Raw genomic sequence first — 20,002 nt, 5'->3', positions numbered from 1 at the left:
TTTTTTTTTAAAAAGCACAAAGCTTGACACCATCTAAAAACCTCCAGTATTTTGCATATGCCCACTAACAGCCTTCTATATGGTCCTGCTAACTAAATGATCAATATTTGGTGTTCCAGGATGGTCTCTTACTTTTTCAAGCACTTCTCCCAAGTCACATTGCTATAGGGAATTTGCACACCCTCGCTGCGAGTAGTGCGAGTTGGCATTTCTAATTGGATTTTGTGATTATTGGGAGTGAGCATTCGTGCAAAGTGTGAGTTTCATGAGACACACTCGCACCTAATTGGATTGCCCCCATAGGGGAGATGTATCAAACCTTGGAGAATTATAAAGTGGAGAAGTTGCCCAAAACAACCAATCAGCTTCTAACAGTTTTCTACTTCAGGGTCCATAGGGTATCCACAGGATACCTTGGGGTATAGGTGATGACGTCAGGCATCGGGCACCATAGAGTTAAGCTTTCAGTCCTCCCAGGATGCACTAGGGTCCCCCTCCTATACCCCGCCCCCGAGCCAAGGCATCCCAGTTTAGTTTGGTGCCCGGCCGGAGTCGGATGCACCTGTTGGAGTGGGGGCTAAGAAGTGCCCCTGAAGTTTTCTTCAAGCAGCTGTGGCTGCACATCTGGAAGTACAGCATGGACAGTCAGTTCTGACGTCCATGCTGTCTTCCCTACACCCCCGCCGGTACCAGAACGCCGGTACTGATCCGGGGATGCTGGTAGACATCTGGGGTCACAGCTAGCGGTGACCGCAGATGTTTAGGATCATGGCCGGAATCAAGGGGGACAAAGGTAAGCAGTGGGGTCCCGCGGTGGGTCCCCGCTGAAACACATGGTCCAGAGTCCCCAGGCAGGGGGCTCCCTGGGGACTGGCTGCAGCGTGGAGCCAGGTTCTAACCTGCGCTTCCACTACCCCCCTGGGACAGCAGGACCGCGGCAGAGCGGTAGCGCTGCGGCGTCCCAGGGGTTAAATGCATGCCAGGGGAGCGCGCCTTCCCTGTCTCACAGCCGGCGCCTCCCCTGCTGCACACAGCCCTCTCTGCACACGCTGACTGGTCCTGTGTCAGCGCTCCTCCCCCAGGCCGGCCTCCTCTCTGCTCCTCGGTGGCCATCTTTGGAAGAAGCATGGTGAGCGCTGCTGGACGCTGAAGAACGGTGGCATCGTGGTCTGGGTCCCCCTGCATACCTCTCCTCCGTTGGATAAGGTCTGTGTATGCAGCGCTGTGTCCTACCAGGCTCTGAGTCTGTGTAGTTGGGGATCAGCGCTGATAGTGCAGGAATTGATTTCTTTGCATTGTATGTGACCTATGCTAGCGTCTGCTGTCTGTACTTTCATTTTCTATCTGTCAGCATTTAACTGTCCCTGTTCTTTCTGCTAAAGCCCTTGCGGTGCGGTGCTTGCAGGGTGGTCTCACACTATACTAACGAGTATCAGTGAGAGGGGTCACATACTTACCATTATGTCTGAAAGTGATTTTCCTCTCCAGCTTTTATGTACTGCATGCAAGGTACCTATAGCGGAGGGGGACGGCAGTGCGGAAGGACTATGTTGATGGTGTTATTCGTTGACGCGACCGATTACGGTCACGGCTCCGGTACGGGAGCCGCCCTGGGCTTGTTTTGCCAAAGCGCTTACAACCCTCGTGGGCCAGTTAGCTCCGCAGCCTGCCCTCACTCAGATGGGTTTGTCCCAGCAGTCAGTGGTGTTGTCACCCATGCAGGGTTTTCCAAGACAATTGATGGTACCCCACAGTCTCCCTATTTCCCCTCCTCAGGTCTCTCATGAGCCTGCGTGGGTTAATTCGTTAACAAGCTCCTTCGATTTCGACTGTTCGGCTGAGCAGACGGAGTTGATCGGCAATCTCCGGGATTCGGCCACTTATATCAACGAAGCGGCCTTGGATGTTAGTACCCTGGCGTCTCGAATTTCTTCGGCAGCTGTGGCTGCTCGTCGCACCTTGTGATTGCGATCCTGGAAGGCGGACGCGGTGCTGCAGGGTGGTCTCTCGCCTTTTTATAAAATTGGTGAGAGGGGTCACATACTTTCTACCATCATGTCTGAAAGTGACTTTCCTCTCCGGCTGCAGTGTACTACGTGTAAAGTACCTTTAGCGGAGGGGGAGGGTAGCGCGGAGGGCCTCTGCCGGCAGTGTTTGTCGTTGGTGCGGCCTATTACGGTTACAGCACCGGTACAGGAGCCGCCGTGGGCTTGTTTCACTCAGGCGCTTACAACCTTAGTGGGCCAGTTAGCTCCGCAGCCCGCGTTTACGCAGATGGGTTTGTCGCAGCAATCAGTGGTGTCGTCACCCATGCAGGGTTTCCCAAGACAATTGGTGGTACCCCGCAGTCTCCCTATTTCCCCTCTCCCGGTTTCTCAGGAGCCGGCGTGGGTTAACTCCCTGACGAGTTCTGTACAGCACTTGTCGGATGTGTTGCAAGGAGAGTCTGTGATGCGGCCACATAAACGGCCAGTGGCGTCTCTGTCGGCTCCTTATGAGGATGACGAAGGGACGTCTGATGATGGGTAGATTCTGGATCCTTACGATCAGGAACCTCTCCATACTAAGGAAGCGGACACTAGGTCCAAGGTGTATATTCCTGGACTTATTAGGGCAGTCCGCACAGCCTTTGTGATTGAGGACGAAGTTCCCCCAGCGGCTAAATCCAAGTATGCCTTTTTTAAGGATGTGAAGGGTGACGCCACAGTCTTTCCTCTTTCGGGTCAGTTGGTGGACCTTTTAGAGGAGGCGTGGAAACAGTCTGGCAAGCGATACCAGCCGTAGAGGTGTCTGGCGGTGGCTTATCCGTTCGCGGATATTTATTTTGCTAAGTGGGAATCCCCTCCACAGGTGGATTCTCATGTGACACGTCTTGTCCGTAGTGCCACATTACCAATGCCATCCATGTCCTCCCTTAAGGATGCTACGGCCCGCAAGGTGGAGATCTGCCTGAAGTCCGCTTATTCACTTGCGGGGGGGGGGCAGCGCGGCCGGCTATGGCCATTTGCTGGGTTGCCAGAGCTATGGAGCGCTGGGCGGATACATTGGAGGCGTCCTTCGATTCCGACTGTCCGGCTGAGCAGGCGGAGTTGATTGGTAATCTCCGTGATTCAGCCACTTATATCAACGAGGCGGCCTTAGACATTAGTACCCTGGTGTCTCGAATTTCTTCGGCAGCGGTGGCTGCTCGTCGCACCTTGTGGTTGCGATCCTGGAAGGCGGACGCTGATTCCAAAAAGGGTTTGGAGGCGTTGCCCTTTAACGGAGAAGTTCTCTTCGGTCCAGATCTGGACAAGATTGTAGCCACACTGGTGGCAGCTAAATCGGCATGTCTCCCGTCGGCTGCTGTCCCTTCTGGTTCAGGGCCATCGTCCTTTCGGTCTTCTAGGGCCCAGGGCAGGCCCAAACCACAGTCTTTTCCCCGACAGGCTGGTCCCAAGAAATCGGCCAAGCCCAGGAAGCAGGCCTGGAGTACCAGACGTCCGGCCCCTAAGCCAGATGACAAGCCTGCGGCCTGACGGTCCGGGCCTCCCTTTGGGGGATCCCAAGGTGGGAGGCCACCTGCTGCAGTTCGCCCGGTGTTGGTCGGTCACCACGACAGACACTTGGGTTCTCGAGGTGGTCTCCCACGGGTATGCCCTCTCCTTCCGGCACAGACCCCCGGCTCGATTTTTCACCACGGGTCTACCATCAGACCGGAACAAGGCCACGGAGCTGCGGAAGGTCTTGCACACTATGCTCCAGGCTGGAGTTATAGTGCCTGTTCCATTCTCCCAGAGGGGCCAGGGTTTCTATTCCAATCTCTTTTTGGTGCAGAAACCCAATGGGTCGTATCGTCCGATTCTCAACCTCAAAGCTCTCAACAAGTCTTTGCAGGTGCCGAAGTTTCGGATGGAGACCCTACGGTCCATCATTCTGGCGCTGGAACCTGGGGACTACATTGTGTCATTGGACATACAGGACGCTTACCTGCATGTCCCTATTCTTTTGCGCCATCAACAGTTCCTCAGGTTTGCAATCCGCAGCGACCACTTTCAGTTTCGGGCGTTACCTTTTGGCCTGGCGACAGCACCGCGTGTGTTCACCAAGGTGATGGCGGTTATGGCGGCTTCTCTGCGGCTGCAGGGAGTCCACATGTTGCCGTACTTGGACGACCTTCTCTTAGTGGCAGTATCGCCGGAGCTCCTTCTGCGTCACCTGGACCTGACCATTGCCCTACTGCACAGGCATGGCTGGTTGATAAACTGGCAGAAGTCCACTCTAATCCCATCTCAGCGTATTCTGCACCTCGGAGCCTTATTGGACTCGGGACAGCAAAGGATCTTTGTGACGGGGGAAAAGATCTCTGCCTTACAGTCGAGGGTGTGCAGTTGTCTGCACAGCCGCCGGGTGTCTCTACACTCGGCAATGAGGTTACTGGGCTCCATGGTGTCGGTGTTCGACATGGTGGAATATGCCCAGTTTCACTCCAGACCTCTGCAGCACCTAATCCTGTCCAAATGGAATGGACTGCCTCAGTCTTTAAAATCCCAGACGATAGTGCTCACCCCGGAGGTTCGCCTGTCCCTTGCCTGGTGGTTGCAGACGACCCATCTCAACAAGGGTCATCCGTTCTGGGTACCGAATTGGGTCCTGTTGACAACGGACGCCAGTCTTCAGGGCTCGGGAGCAGTTTCGGGTCCACACTTGTTCCAGGGCAGGTGGACTCTGACAGAAGCAGAGCTTCCAATAAATATCTTGGAACTCCGAGCGGTCTTCAATGCTCTCCAGCAGGCACATCGGGTTCTCCAGGGTCGCCCAGTGCAGGTCCAGTCGGACAACGCTACCACCGTGGCCTACATAAACCGGCAAGGAGGAACCCGAAGTCGGGCGGCTCTCGTAGAGGTGTCTCGGATCCTGGTATGGGCGGAGCGCAATCTTCCGGCCATATCAGCTGTCTTCATCCCGGGAGTGCTAAATTGGGAGGCGGACTTTCTCAATCGCCAGGACGTTCATCTGGGGGAATGGTCCCTGCACCCGGACGTTTTTCAACTGGTGGTGGACAAGTGGGGTCTTCCAGAGATCGATCTCATGGCGTCCCGGAACAACAACAAGTTGCCGGTGTGCGGGTCTCGCACAAGAGACGAAAAGGCGTCTCTGGTGGATGCTCTGTCCGTCCGGTGGACTTTCCGGTTCGCTTACCTGTTTCCTCTGGTTTCCCTTCTTTCACGGGTAATCCGGAAATTCAAACAGGAAGGAGGGACGCTCCTGTTGATAGCTCCCGCGTGGCCCAGACGGCACTGGTTCTCAGACCTTCAGGGTCTGTCCGTGGACAGTCCTCTGCGGTTGCCGCTACGACCGGACCTTCTGTCGCAGGGTCCTTGTCTTCACCCGGACCTGACTCTGCTGTCTTTGACGGTGTGGCTGTTGAGACGGCCATGTTAAGGTCCAGGGGGTTTTCCAGCTCTGTAGTGCGTACCATGTTAAGAGCTCGGAAACCGTCTTCCGCGAGGATATACCATCGCGTATGGCATACGTTCTTCCAGTGGTGTCGACCGCGAGGTTATGCACCGCGGGGGTTTCGTCTGTCTCGGATACTCGCCTTCGTACAAGCGGGACTAGACCATGGGCTTCGCCTTGCTTCTTTGAAGGTACAGGTTTCGGCCCTGTCTGTCTGGTTTTACCGTAGGATTGCTACAATCCCTGATGTGCGCACCTTTATGCAGGGCGTTCTGCGAATTCAGCCGCCTTTTGTTCCACCTGTTGTGCCTTGGGACTTGACTGTGGTCCTGAGAGCTCTCCAGGGACCGCCGTTTGAACCACTGGGCTCAGTGGATCTTAAATGTCTAACAGCTAAGACTGTTTTCCTTCTGGCCATAGCTTCGGCCAGACGTGTTTCTGATTTAGGGGCTCTTTCTTGTAGACCCCCTTTCTTGATTTTTCATAGGAACAGGGCAGTGTTACGCACTCGTCCTGAATTTCTTCCCAAAGTTGTTTCCCAATTTCATGTTAACAAGGAAATAGTTGTTCCGGCTTTTAACTCACCTGGCCTTTCAGTGGGTGAGGCCACTTTGGATGTTGTGCGGGCCTTGAGGACTTATGTTGACCGCACTTCTTCGTTTAGGAAGTCGGACGCCTTGTTTGTCCTCTATGGCTTCCGTAAAAAGGGTTGGCCTGCTTCAAAGCAAACTTTGGCAGCCTGGATCCGTATGGCTATTTCTGAAGCTTATCTTCATGAAGGCCTGCCGGTTCCTCCTTCTGTGAAGGCTCATTCCACTAGGTCTGTGGGTCCTTCGTGGGCAGCTCGACGTGGTGCCTCTGCAGTTCAGGTCTGCAAGGCTGCTACGTGGTCCTCTGTCCATACCTTCGTGAGGTATTACAGGTTTGACACCTTCGCCTCTCAGGATGCTTCCTTCAGGCGGCGGATTCTCCTTTCAGCACAGGAGCGTCCCCACCCTTAAAGGATACTGCTTTGGGACATCCCCAAGGTATCCTGTGGATACCCTATGGACCCTGAAGTAGAAAATATGAGATATGGTAAGAACTTACCTTTCTTAGCTCTATTTCTACGAAGTCCATAGGGTTCCACAGGACTCCCGCCCTGTCGCACCTGTGCTGCAGATGGGCTTTGCTCTGGTCACCGGTTTTTCCGTCTCCCTCTGGTGAGAATGTGATTCTTGTGTGTATCCAGATCTTTTTTCTCTCTCTTCCTTCTCCTCCTCCGGCCTATGGCTTGGTACAAAACTGAGATGCCTTGGCTCGGGGGCGCTGTATAGGAGGGGGACCATAGTGCATCCTGGGAGGCTGAAAGCTTAACTCTATGGTGCCCGATGACTGACGTCACACCTCTTCCCCCAAGGAATCTTGTGGAACCCTATGGACTTAGAAATAGAGATAACAAAGGTAAGTTCTTACCATATCTCATATTTTTATTTTTACATAGCCCAACACACAAAACCCTTATCTACTATCATTCGATTTGAAATCGACCTCAAAATCGGACTTCAAATCGAACTTCAAATCACCAAATGAATAGACCTGCTTCATGCTTTCGATTTGAGCATGAGCAGATCGGATTGACACAGATACATGGAGACATAAATGAGATGCCTGCATGTATCTGACTGTAAAAATCAAATAAAGAGTTAAATGTTAAAAAAAAATTGACGTGAGGTCCACCCCCAAAACAGAACCAGCCCCGGACTTTGCAAACCCAGTCCTGGTTGACTAAGTAAAGGGAAATAATTGCGTAGGGTCTCCCTCTACTTAGTACAACCAGCACTGGGCTATGGAAACCAGGGCTGGTTCTGGAATTACAGGGAAAAATTTGCGTAGGGTCTCCCTGTAATTCACAGAACCAGCCCTGGACCCTTTCTAACGGGGGACTGATGCCACAGCCAGGGGAGCCCTATCACCGGGCCCCCCAGCCGCAGCATCAGCCCTGACCACTAGTCAGCCCAGGCCAGGGATCCCTGGGGAGTTGGAGACCCCTCCAATAAAGGGGTCTCCCTCTCCAGGGCACCCCTAGCCTAGGCTGATAGCTCGAGGCTATCCCCGCCACCCCTGGGCGGTGGGTGGCGGGTTGATTGTGTTAGTGTAGTGTAAGAATAGAAGAATAAAAACATTGTCTTTACAGTAGAACTGCAGGTCCCAGCAAGCCTCCCCCGCATGCTGGTACTTGGAGAACCACAAGTACCAGCATGCGTGGCATTAATTGCCCACTGGGACCTGTAGTTCACCTATAAAGAAATGTTGAAAGAAACACACACACCTTACACAGTATAAGTTTAATACATACATACATACACACTCACACAATACTCACCTATATTACCTCGACTGGTCCCCTTGTCCAGTAGGCATCCATGGGTCTTCTTAAAATAACAACACGAAAAACCAGACCCTCGCACTAAGCAATAATCATCCTAACCAGGATGATTATTCCTTCCCGAATGAAGCGCACAGACGCGGCTTCCTCCTTTGAAGGTCCGTGTCTGAGTGTTCATTGGCTGAGAGAGGTCAGGCCCCGCCTCTCAGCCAATGAACGGCTCCCTCCATTGAAGTCAATGGAGAGCCGCTGGGTAACTGAAGTTTATGCTGCGGTTCCCATCATTGAGTTCAATGGAGGGAGCCGTTCATTGGCTGAGAGGCGGGGCCTGACCTCTCAGCCAATGAATGCTCAGACACGGACCTTCAAAGGGGGAAGCCGCGTCTGTGCGCTTCATTCGGGAAGGAATAATCATCCTGGTTAGGATGATTATTGCTTAGTGCGAGGGTCTGGTTTTTCTTGTTGTTATTTTAAGAAGACCCATGGATGCCTACTGGACAAGGGGACCAGTCGAGGTAATATAGGTGAGTATTGTGTGAGTGTGTATGTACGTATGTATGTATTAAACTTATACTGTGTAAGGTGTGTGTGTTTCTTTCAACATTTCTTTACAGGTGAACTACAGGTCCCAGTGGGCCCTTAATGCCTCGCATGCTGGTACTTGTGGTTCTCCAAGTACCAGCATGCAGGGGAGGCTTGCTGGGACCTGCAGTTCTACTGTAAAGACAATGGTTTTTATTTTTCTATTTTAACACTACACTAACACAATCAACCCGCCACCCACCGCCCAGGGGTGGCGGGATATCCCCGGACTATCAGCCTAGGCTAGGGGTGCCCTGGTGAGGGAGACCCCTTTATTGGAGGGGTCTCCAACTCCCTAGGGATCCCTGGCCTGGGCTGGCTAGCGGTCAGGGCTGATGCTGCGGCTGGGGGGCCCGGTGATAGGGCTCCCCTGGCTGTGGCATCAGTCCCCCGTTAGAAAGGGTCCAGGGCTGGTTCTGTGAATTACAGGGAGACCCTACGCAAATTTTTCCCTGTAATTCCAGAACCAGCCCTGGTTTCCATAGCCCAGTGCTGGTTGTACTAAGTAGAAGGAGACCCTACGCAAGTTTTTCCCTAGTCAACCAGAACAGGGTTTGAACAGTCCAGGGCTGGTTCTGTTTTGGGGGGGTACCTCGCGTCATTTTTTTTTAACTTTTAACTCTTTATTTACTTTTTACAGTCAGATACATGCAGGCATCTCACTGATGTCTGTATGTATCTGTGTGAGAACGAACTGCTCATGCTGAAAGTGAAAGCATGAAGCAGTTCTATGCTGTCTGGGATTTGCAGTTTCGTTTGAAGTGTGATTTGCCATTCGATTTGTACATGAACATGCCAAATCAAGCAGCAAATCACTGTTCAAAACCGACTCAAATCGAATTTGTTGCAAATTGCAAAACAAATCGAACTATAGTAAATCTGGCAAAATCACTGGTTTTACAAAATTCGATTTGAGTCGGTTTGAGAAGAGCTAAATCACTCTTCAAATCAACCTTTGATAAATTTACCCATAGTTCTAAAGTCTATATACCTGGCCTTATACGGGCAGTCTGTGCGGCCTTGGTTATTGAGGATGAGGATCCCCCCGTGGCCAAATCCAAATACGCCTTCTTTAAGGATATTAAGGGAGATGCCACTGTATTTCCTCTATCTGGTCAGTTAGTGGATCATTTAGAGGAGGCGTGGAAAAATCCGGGTAAGTGGTTCCAGCCTCAAAAACTCTTGGCCTTTGCTTACCCATTTGCGGATAGTTATTTTCCAAATGGGAAACCCCTCCACAGGTGGATTCTCATGTCACATGCTGATTCCAAGAAGGGTCTGGTACTTCGTCCTTCCGGTCCTATAGGGCCCAGGGTAAATCCAAGATACAGTCTTTTCCAAGACAATCAGGGACCAGAAAATCTGCCAAGCCACCCCTTGGGAGACCCCAAAGTGGGAGGCTGACTTCTTCAGTTCGCCCAGTGCTGGTACCTGACTACCGCAGACACTTGGGTAAGAGAAGTGGTCTCTCGGGGGTATGCCCTTTCCTTCTGGTGAAGGCCTCCCAGCCGGTTTTTCACCACATGCCTTCAGTCAGATCAGGACAAGGCCCGGAAACTCCAGAAAGTGTTGCACTCTATGCTCCAGGCTGGAGTTCTAGTGCCTGTTCCATTACCCCAGAGGGGCGCGGGATTCTATTCCAATCTCTTTCTGGTGCAGAAACCCAATGGGTCTTACCGGCCCATCCTCAACCTCAAATCCCTCAACAAGTCCTTGAGGGTTCTTCGGTTCAGGATGGAGACTTTTTATTGGCAATGGAGCCTGGGGATTTCATGGTGTCGTTGGACATTCAGGACGCCTACCTGCATGTCCCTATTATCTTAGCAGACCAACAGTTCCTCAGGTTTGCAGTGCTAAACCATCATTTCCGGTTCCAGGCACTGCCCTTTGGTCTGGCCACTGCGCCTCGAGTATTTACCAAAGTCATGGCAGTCATGACAGCCCACCTGCGGATGCAGGGGGCCCGCTTGTTGCCCTATCTGGACGACCTTTTGTTGTTAGCAGGGTCTCCAAAGATCCTTAAGCTCCATCTGCAACTGACAATATCTGTGTTGCAGAATCACAGCTGGTTGATAAACTGGAAGAAGTCTTCCCTGGTTCCCTCACAGAGGATGCTCCATCTCGGAGCCCTGTCAGACTCCCAACAACAGAGGATCTTTGTGACAGAGGAAAAGATCTCTACATTACAGGCAAAGGTACGCAGTTGCCTTCAGAGCCGCCGAGTGTCTGTGCACTCAGCGATGAGGTTCCTGGGCTCCATGGTGTCAATGTTCGACATGGTGGAATATGCCCAGTTTCACTCCAGGCCTCTGCAGAAGTTGATCCTCTCCAGATGGAATGGGTTGCCCCATCGGATAAAGACACAGACCATGGTGCTTTCTCTGGAGGTGCGTTTGTCTCTCGACTGGTGGCTACAGACGGCTCACCTGAACAGGGGACGCCCCTTTTGGGTGGCGAACTGGGTCCTTCTGACAACGAACGCCAGTCTCCGAGGCTGGGGAGCAGTGACGGGTCCACACTTGTTCCAGGGCACGTGGACACCAGCAGAATCTGTACTTCCAATAAACATCTTGGAACTTCGGGCAGTGTTCAAAGCTCTCCAGCAAGTGGGACCTGTTCTTCACGGAAAACCCGTGCAGGTCCTGCCGGACAACGCCACCATGGTGGCTTACATAAACCGGCAAGGAGGAACCCGAAGTCAGGCGGCACTGACAGAGGTGTCTCGCATTCTGGCTTGGGCGGAGGACAATCTCCCTGCCATCTCAGGAGTGTTCATACCAGGAGTCCTCACCTATACTGCAGATGGGCTTTGTTCTGGTCACCGGTTTTTCCATCTCCTTCTGGTGAGAATGTGATTCTTGTGTGTTCCAGACTTTCTTCTCTCTCTTACTTCTTTTCCTCCGGCCTATGGCTTGCTACGTAACTGAGATGCCATCACCTATACCCCACGGTATCCTGTGGAACCCTATGGACTTCGTAGAAATAGAGATAACAAGGGTAAGTTCTTACCATATCTCATATCATCAAGCAGTGAGACCTAATGGTAGCTCAGCTTCACCCAAGTTTGTCAACATTGATACTATACAGTTACAATGCTATAACATATTGTCACATATTGTCATGGTAGAGACGGTGGAGCTTAGAACCTCTTTAGTTGATGAAAAAGTTTATTTAAAATATTCCTGTTATTACAGCTATTTTGTGGGAACCAGTATTGTAGCTTATGCATTCGGTAGGAACCAGTGACATCACTGTGGCACTTGATAACTACTACATTTCATTAATATTGCATCAGCTCACAAAGAAACTTTCTCTACAGTTCTCATTAGAGTTAGCAGATTTGCTCGTGCATCACTCTGGCTTTACTGCCCCATCCTTACTTTTGTTTAATAGCTGTCATAATTATCAGTGCACACTTTCACCAGCACTATCCTTGGTGCAAAAGATCCACCTGAAATCAGGTTTAATTACGCATAACTCTGTGCAACCTGTGATTCCATTGACACGCCCTCTCTGCACTTAGCCTCAGACGAATGCCCTGCTACTACCCAGTTGCGCCATTCAACTGCAAGTAGAGATGCTACTGAGTTATGTACGGTCGACTCAGGAGCATGTGCAGTGTGAAGACACGCAAGATACATTAGAACAGTGAGTGATTCTCAAACTCAGTCCTCAGGACCCCACACAGTTCACGTTTTCCAGGTCACCCAGTGGATCTAATTTATATATGTTCTTTTAAATATAGTAAAAACATAATTTATTGGTTATTGTCCACTCCCACAACTACTTATACCATTCTTCTAGACACTTAAAATAGGCAAATACAATATTTAAATCAGTAGTCAATACCAGCACAATCGCATTCATTAGTCATTAACCATTCAGTCATGTCTTTGTTTTCTAGGTAGCTTTGAGAAGGCAGCAAGCCCAAGAAGAAGAACTGGGAATAAGCCATCCAATCCCTCTACCCAGTGCTGCTGAATTAGTTGTGAAAAGGGAGCTGGGCAGCAGCAACTCCTGCCTACTGTTGGAGAACAGCTGCCCACAGGCAGCAACTGCAGCTACTCCAGTCTCAACAAGCAGCTCTTCAGGTAAACACAAGTGCACATAATAAATGCTAATTAGTTGGGAGAGGCGACGGACATGTTGGAAATACAATGTCTGAAAGCCAGTTCTCTAAAGGCCCCCTTACATCAGAGATTGATTGCAGCAATCGTGCAATTTGCAATCGATTGTGTATAAAAATCTTTCCCTTTTTCAATCGATTGTGGCAATTCTGCATTCGATTGAAAAAGGGAAAGATTTTTATACACAATCGATTGCAAATTGCACGATTGCTGCAATCAATCTTTGATGTATGGGGGCCTTAAATTTACCAAACACAACCTCTGCATAATGTGTTTGTGTATCTTTATCTCCTAATCCCATTTACTTATTTAGGGGCCCATTTGTCAATAACTATTTGCGACTTCTACCCCGAAAACGTGTGTTTTCGGGTGTAACAGCAAATATTTAGTATCAAATATTTAGTATATAGTATGACAGCAGTATATCAAATATTTAGTATATAGTATGACAGTAATATATCAAATATTTAGTATATAATATGACAGTAGTATATCAAATATTTAGTATATAGTATGATACCTGCTGCGGTCCCACCATTCCCGCCGGCAGCTACATCCCCCATGGGGGATGCTGCCATATTTACATACTCTGGAATGTGATGCCGATGTAGCCTATGGGCTACACATCGCATAACTAGCTGGGAGAGGGTTCCATAGGAACTTCCCCCTGCAATGGCTGGCACGCATGTGTAGTCAGTAGACTGCACATATGCAGGATCCCCAGCACAGGAGTGAAGAGACATGCTGACACGGTCACTTCACTTACAGCACATCGTAGGAACGAGCTCCTTTTGGAGCCCCTGTCTCTGCGGGTGCTATTTGTCAAATCCCAGAACTATGATCGCATCCTGCAGTACGATCATGGGCACTAATATCGCGCCCAGATCACATTGCAAATGCGATAATTAATAAATTGACTTCTTAGGGGACTATTTATTTGCAGGCACATTACCTAAAAACACCCGTTTTCAGGGGCAATTTAAAAAATATTAAGTATCCCCCAGATGTACTATGAAGGTATCGCAGCAGATATATGCTGCTGTCTCTCCATTTCCGACAGCAGCCGCAACCCAAATAGATTTCTATGTGGTGTGTCAATTACCTGCACACTGGCTGCTCACATCTTCTCCACTGTTATTGCTCCATGTAGCTACACGTCATGATATATGTGCATTAAAGCTGCCCAACCACTAGCAGACAATAGAAACGACACCACGATTACGACATTGTAATAGTGCAGTCGTTTCTATGTCTGAGATAAGCCTACACTGAACGTGGAGTCGTGCAGTGCAGGCTCATCAATCATCCAGCAACATGCTGAACCTGACGTTATCGTCAGGTTGACCAGCATGTTTGCATGATGATAGATGTCTAAACGACCAGCGGGTACGCGCATCGCTGGTCGTTATAGACATTTTTGCAAACGATTGAACGATCGTTATCGTTCAATCGCTCAACTTAATCGTTTAGTGGATGGGCAGCATAAGTGTACCTAAACCAGCACTCCCTTTATTGGTGTTTTATGTAGCTTCTGCCGTCTGTTTTTAAATCAAATGTATTTTATTGATTTTGACATTTTCATAATACTACCATCTACTACTATCAAAGTCCAAGCCAAGGATTGTCCTATAAAACTGGACACAATACAAAAATATATATATAACATATTATATTGTAAGTGCAATAAAAAAAAATCAACATGTGTTGGCAGCTGGGGCATCTAATTGCGGTGTAACCTCAACACAAGGGCCAAATCTAGATACGTACCACATAGACCAGAGCTTGTATTACTTGGATAAAGCTTATCTGCTCATATAGAGATGTATCGCATGGTTGACAGTGTCATTAACTAAAACTATCCATTTATGAAGTATGGGGGGTCCTCCCCAAGCCAATTTCTTTATATAATAACCTTAGCTACATTAATCAATTTAAAAACATATATATGTATTATAACATTAAACGATTCGTCTAATGAAAAACCAAAATGGTAAAATATAGGGTCAAGAGGGTACAGTGGCAGTGGTACGAACACAATCCCAGATCTGAGTCCAGAAGTGCAGCACCTCCTGACACTCCCATAGGAGATGCCAAAAAGAGGCCTCAAGCAACCTACATCGTCTACATGCAGAATCCGCCGTAACTCATATTAAATAAACTAAGTGGTGTATAATGTATTGAGTGGAGCACAAAAAAGTGTATCTGTTGCTCTATGCAAAGTAATACAACTAGAACACCTCAATTAAAAAAAAGTCATTAGAAGCGATTTCATTGTGAGGGAAGCACCCAGCAACAGCAAGTAATTTATATTTTGGTACGCGCACTAATTTGTCACATATGTTAATACTGAAGGTGCCTATTTCTTATATGTTTTAAAAGAAAAACAAAATAAAAACAAATAATAAGAAATATATATATATTGTGACACAGTCAGATTAGGGGTCCCTCTCCTGGGTAGAGGTCTCCTTCCTTACACACACACACAGCAGCAGGGAAGCAGCACACCAGTCTGGATGCGAGTACAAGCTGGTCGGCGCCAGTCTTTATTGTACAATGTCAGAAATAACATAAAGAAAACACAAACATAAATCCTAGCCCTGTCGGGGCACTAACTTCACAGGTGGTTCCCTCACTACCAGAACCTGGCAGGGCCTAATGCCCTCACCAGCAACAAAGGCACAGCACAACACTCACAGTTAGGTTTTCAAGTGTCTCTGAGCAAACTCCCTGCCTGCTCTCCCAGGTGAGACACTCAGCCCTAAACAAACTATGCTTATATTGGCCACTCTCAGGTGGAAACCCTAACAAGCCTGTTACCAGGCTGTAAGGCCCAAAACCTGGAGTGGCCGTGGGTGGAGCCCTCCCTCTCCTCTCACCCACAACCCCCAGGTCCCAAACCGGCTTTTCAAAAAGCCGAGACTCAAGCCTGCTACACTGCAGACTTTCTCCTGGGGATTTAAAACACATAAGACAGGAATCTGGGACAAATGTACCTGCCACAGACCACTTTACCAGTGATCCTATCACATATCCCCCCCCTTTGTTTCGACCTGTGGGGCGGAACAACTGAAGCCCCCAAACAACGAACGCGTGACAACGCGTCTGCATTGGCCAGCTGGCTTCCTGGCCTGTGTTCCACTGAAAATTTTAAAGTTTGTAATGCCAAGAACCATCTCGTAATTCTCGCATTACTGTCCTTATTTTCAGACATCCACTTCAGAGGGGCATGGTCAGTGATCAATTTGAACTTTCTTCCGACCAAGTAGTACCTGAGAGCCTCTAACGCCCACTTTATGGCCAACACCTCCTTCTCTACCGTGGCATAGTTTCTCTCATGTACACTCAACTTTCTGCTAAGATAGAAAATAGGGTGTTCCTCACCCTCCTTGTTCTGGGACAGGACCGCTCCTATACCTACTTCTGATGCATCGGTTTGTACTATGAATTCCCTTTCAAAATTAGGAGTCATCAGGACTGGTTGGGAACACAACGCTACTTTCAACTCCTGAAAAGCTTTCTCTGCCTCAGGACTCCATTCTACCATGACTTTTTGTTTGCCTTTGGTCAGGTCAGTCAGTGGGACTGCCATGGTGGCAAAGTTGGGTATAAACCTCCTGTAGTACCCCGTAATTCCCAAGAAGGCTCTCACCTGCTTCTTATTCAGAGGCCGTGGCCAGTTTTGTGTGGCATCAACTTTATTGAGCTGAGGCTTTATCAGGCCTCTGCCAATGGTGTATCCCAGATATTTTACTTCCTCCATGCCTAGACAACACTTTTTTGGGTTGGCTGTCAAACCTGCCTTATAGATGGAGTCCAACACTGCTTGTACCCTGGGTAAGTGAGACTGCCAATCAGGACTATGAACGACCACGTCATCCAGATAAGCAGCCGCATACCGTCTATGGGGCCTTAGAATCCTGTCCATCATTCTTTGGAAGGTAGCAGGTGCCCCATGTAGCCCGAAGGGCAACATCTTGTACTGAAACAAGCCCTCTGGCGCTGAAAAAGCTGTCTTTTGTTTGGCGCTCTCGGTTAACGGTACTTGCCAATACCCTTTGGTTAGGTCAAGAGTGGTTAAATACCTTGCCGTCCCTAGTCTCTCAATCAGTTCATCCACTCTTGGCATCGGGTAGGCATCGAATTTTGAAACACTGTTCAACTTTCGGAAGTCATTGCAGAAACGCACACTCCCGTTGGGGTTTGGAATCAACACAATGGGACTTGACCATTCACTATGTGATTCTTCAATAACCCCTAACTCTAGCATATTTTTAATTTCTTTCGACACCGATTCTCTTGTGCTTCTGGTAACCTATAGGGCTTTAGATTAACTTTAACCCCTGGGTCAGTGATGATGTCATGTTTAATGACCGAGGTTTTCCCAGGTACGTCAGAGAACAGCACCCTATTTCTGATCAGAAACTCCTTGACCTCTTGTTGTTGAATTGCCGACAGGGTTTTTGCCACTCACTTCGGGAACTAAGGGCTCTGGATTTACTGGAGGGGTTCGGACGGCCGACAGTACCGTTCTATCTTTCCAGGGCTAGAACAGATTTATATGGTATATCTGTTCCGGCTTTCTTTTCCCCGGCTGGTAAACTTTGTAATTGACCTGCCCCACTCTTTCTAAAATTTCAAAGGGCCCTTGCCATTTAGCCAAAAGTTTATTTTCCACAGTGGGAACCAATACTAACACTCTGTCCCCAGGAGCAAAGCTGCGTAACCGAGCATTGCGGTTGTATACCCTCTGCTGTGCCTGTTGAGCCTGTTCCAGGTGCTCTTTCACTATCGGCACTACCGGAGCAATTCTCTCCTGCATTTGAGAAACATACTCAATCACAGTTTTGTAAGGACTAGACTGCCCCTCCCATGTCTCTTTGGCAATGTCTAGTAACCCCCTTGGGTGTCTCCCATACAACAAGTCGAAGGGTGAAAACCCGGTGGAGGACTGGGGAACTTCTCTTATGGCCAACAATAAATACGGCAATAAGTAATCCCAATCCCTACCATCCTTGTCGACCACTTTCCTAAGCATGTATTTTAACGTCTTGTTAAACCTCTCGACCAGCCCATCTGTTTGGGGGTGATAAACCGAAGTTCTTAACTGTTCGATTTTGAACAGGCGGCATAACTCTTTCATGACTTTTGACATAAACGGTGTACCCTGGTCAGTTAGTATCTCCTTAGGTATACCCAGCCTGCTAAAGACATGAACTAGCTCTCTGGCAATGGTCTTGGTTGACGTATTGCGCAACGGGATCGCTTCCAGGTACGTGGTAGCGTAATCCATTATGACCAGAATATACTGGTGTCCCCTGGCAGACTTCATTAAGGGTCCAACCAAATCCATCGCTATTCTTTCAAACGGCACCTCTATAATAGGCAATGGAACTAGTGGACCCTTAAAATGTGGCCTGGGAGCATGATACTGACACTCAGGGCAGGATGCGCAAAAGTCAGATACCTCTTTATGCAGCCCGGCCAGAAAAACCTCTGCATTATTCGCTCAGTGGTTTTCTCTACCCCTAGATGGCCTGCCGTTATATGACCATGGGCCAGATCCAACACTGTTCTTCTGTAGGCTTTGGGAACTATTAGTTGTTCCACAACATCTTCCCCCTTCTTAGTCACCTGATATAACAAATCCTGCCACATTGCCATGTGGGGATAGGACAAAGGACTATCAGGGTCTACAGGTTTACCATCAACTACTTTTACATTCTCCCTGGCTTTTACCAAAGTAGGGTCATTCAACTGCTCCACGGCAAAGACCTCTCTTCTGACCTCTAAATCAGGCAGACGATCACCTGGCCCAACAACACTTCCCACCTCAATGGGAGGCACATCAGTTGGCGGGTCACCGTCACGCTCCGCATTCTCTAGTTCGCCAATCATAGTAGAAAAAGGGAATAACTCTGACTCAGAAGAAACTCCCTCCTCCACTACATCGACAACCTTCTCAAATGGATCGGGGTTGTTCACCTCTGGAACAAAACGGCTTTCCCACAACTTCCAGAAGTGAGCAAAGTCTCTCCCCAATATTGCATCGTACATCAGACCATGCACCAAACCTACAGAAACTATAGCAGAACCACATGGTGTCTCGATGTTCACCTCGGCAGTAACATAATATCGAGTATCCCCATGTATGCAGGTCACACCAACAGTTTTCCCCTCACGCCGCAAGGGGTTCACCAGGTCAACTTTTATAAGTGTCACCAAGCTACCAGAGTCTAACAGTGTCTCTACTCGGTTGCCATCTACAGTGAGTACACACATGTGCTTATCAGTCTCAGCCTGCCGGTCAGCCGTACAGGCTATCTGTGCAAAGAAAGACCCCCTGCGGTAGACATGAGCAGTATCACATTGCATAGGTTCAGTTGTAAGTGAACAATTAGCGGCAATATGGCCGAAGCCACCACATCGGAAACACTGAGTCATATTAATGTCTAGTCGTTTACGGGGCAAGAACCTTCCCGGCCTGGCAGGCCTGTCTCCAGGTTCTACACCCTCAGTCTTAGGTACATTCCACCGCCCAGCACCCTTTTCCCCTGGAACAGTCTTACCAGTGTCTGTGGGAGTTCGCCAGTGCGCCATCGGGGCTCGGTGGGGCATACTCATCAGCTCCTCAGCCACCACGTACCTCTCCACCAGCTCGACCAACTGGTCCGCGGACTTAGGGTCTGCATGGCTCACCCACTTGCGCAGAGTCACAGGTAATGATCGCAGGTACCGGTCCATCACGACCCTTTCCACGATCTGTGGTCCCGTCAGCGTCTCGGGCTGTAGCCATTTTGAGGACAGATGGACGAGGTCATGCATCTGTGAACGTGGAGGCTTATCCATATGGAACTCCCAGCGGTGGACCCGTTGGGCACGAACAAAGGTGGTGACTCCCAAGCGAGTTAGGATCTCCTGTTTTAGTTTTTTATAGTCCTTGGCATCAGCCAGGCATAAGTCGAAATAGGCCTTTTGTGGCTCCCCCGACAGAAAAGGTGCCACCAGACTTGCCCAATGCTCCTTGGGCCAACTCTCCCTTTCGGCCGTTCTTTCAAATGCGGTGAGGTAGGCCTCCACATCATCGCTCGAAGTCATCTTTTGGAGGAAGTGACTGGCTCGTATGGAGTGAGTGGTGGTGGGAGGACCAGTAGTAACATGTCTGGGCTGGGCGTCCAGGTGCTGTACCACCTCTTTTATGGCCTGGCTGTTTTCCGCTAAGGCCCGGCTGTTTTCCGCTAAGGCCTGGCGGGTTTCCTCGACGGCGACCTGTTGTTGCCTCTGGGCTGTCTCCAAGGCCAACAGTTGCACCCTGGTGGATTCCTGCTGAACTCTGTTTGTCTCCTGCTGAGCTCCTGTAGCTTGGAGCAAGGCCTTAATAATGTCCTCCATTTTGTCCTGGGGTGTAGGTTGGAAGCTGAACCTTGCCTCTTTGAGCATTGGCTGACGCCTCCTCTATGGGACTCCAAGGACACAGTGTTATTTCCAC

General features: G+C 49.4%; 1 protein-coding gene across 1 annotated transcript in view; it reads left to right on the top strand.

Moving 5' to 3' along the window:
- Positions 1 to 20,002, top strand: part of DMRT1 (doublesex and mab-3 related transcription factor 1) — a 170,507-nt gene that overhangs the window by 11,822 nt on the left and 138,683 nt on the right. Inside the window, exon 3 of the mRNA XM_088476640.1 lies at positions 12,294 to 12,480. Within this exon, the coding sequence (XP_088332766.1) occupies positions 12,294 to 12,480 (187 nt within the window). The remainder of the gene's footprint in view (positions 1 to 12,293; positions 12,481 to 20,002) is intronic.

The sequence above is a fragment of the Taudactylus pleione genome, unplaced genomic scaffold, assembly GCF_031769625.1.
Source record: "Taudactylus pleione unplaced genomic scaffold, aTauple2 ptg000190l, whole genome shotgun sequence".
Classification (NCBI taxonomy): Eukaryota; Metazoa; Chordata; class Amphibia; order Anura; family Myobatrachidae; genus Taudactylus; species Taudactylus pleione.
Note: the sequence above shows the minus strand (reverse complement) of the source record. Positions and strands in the feature narration are given on the sequence as shown.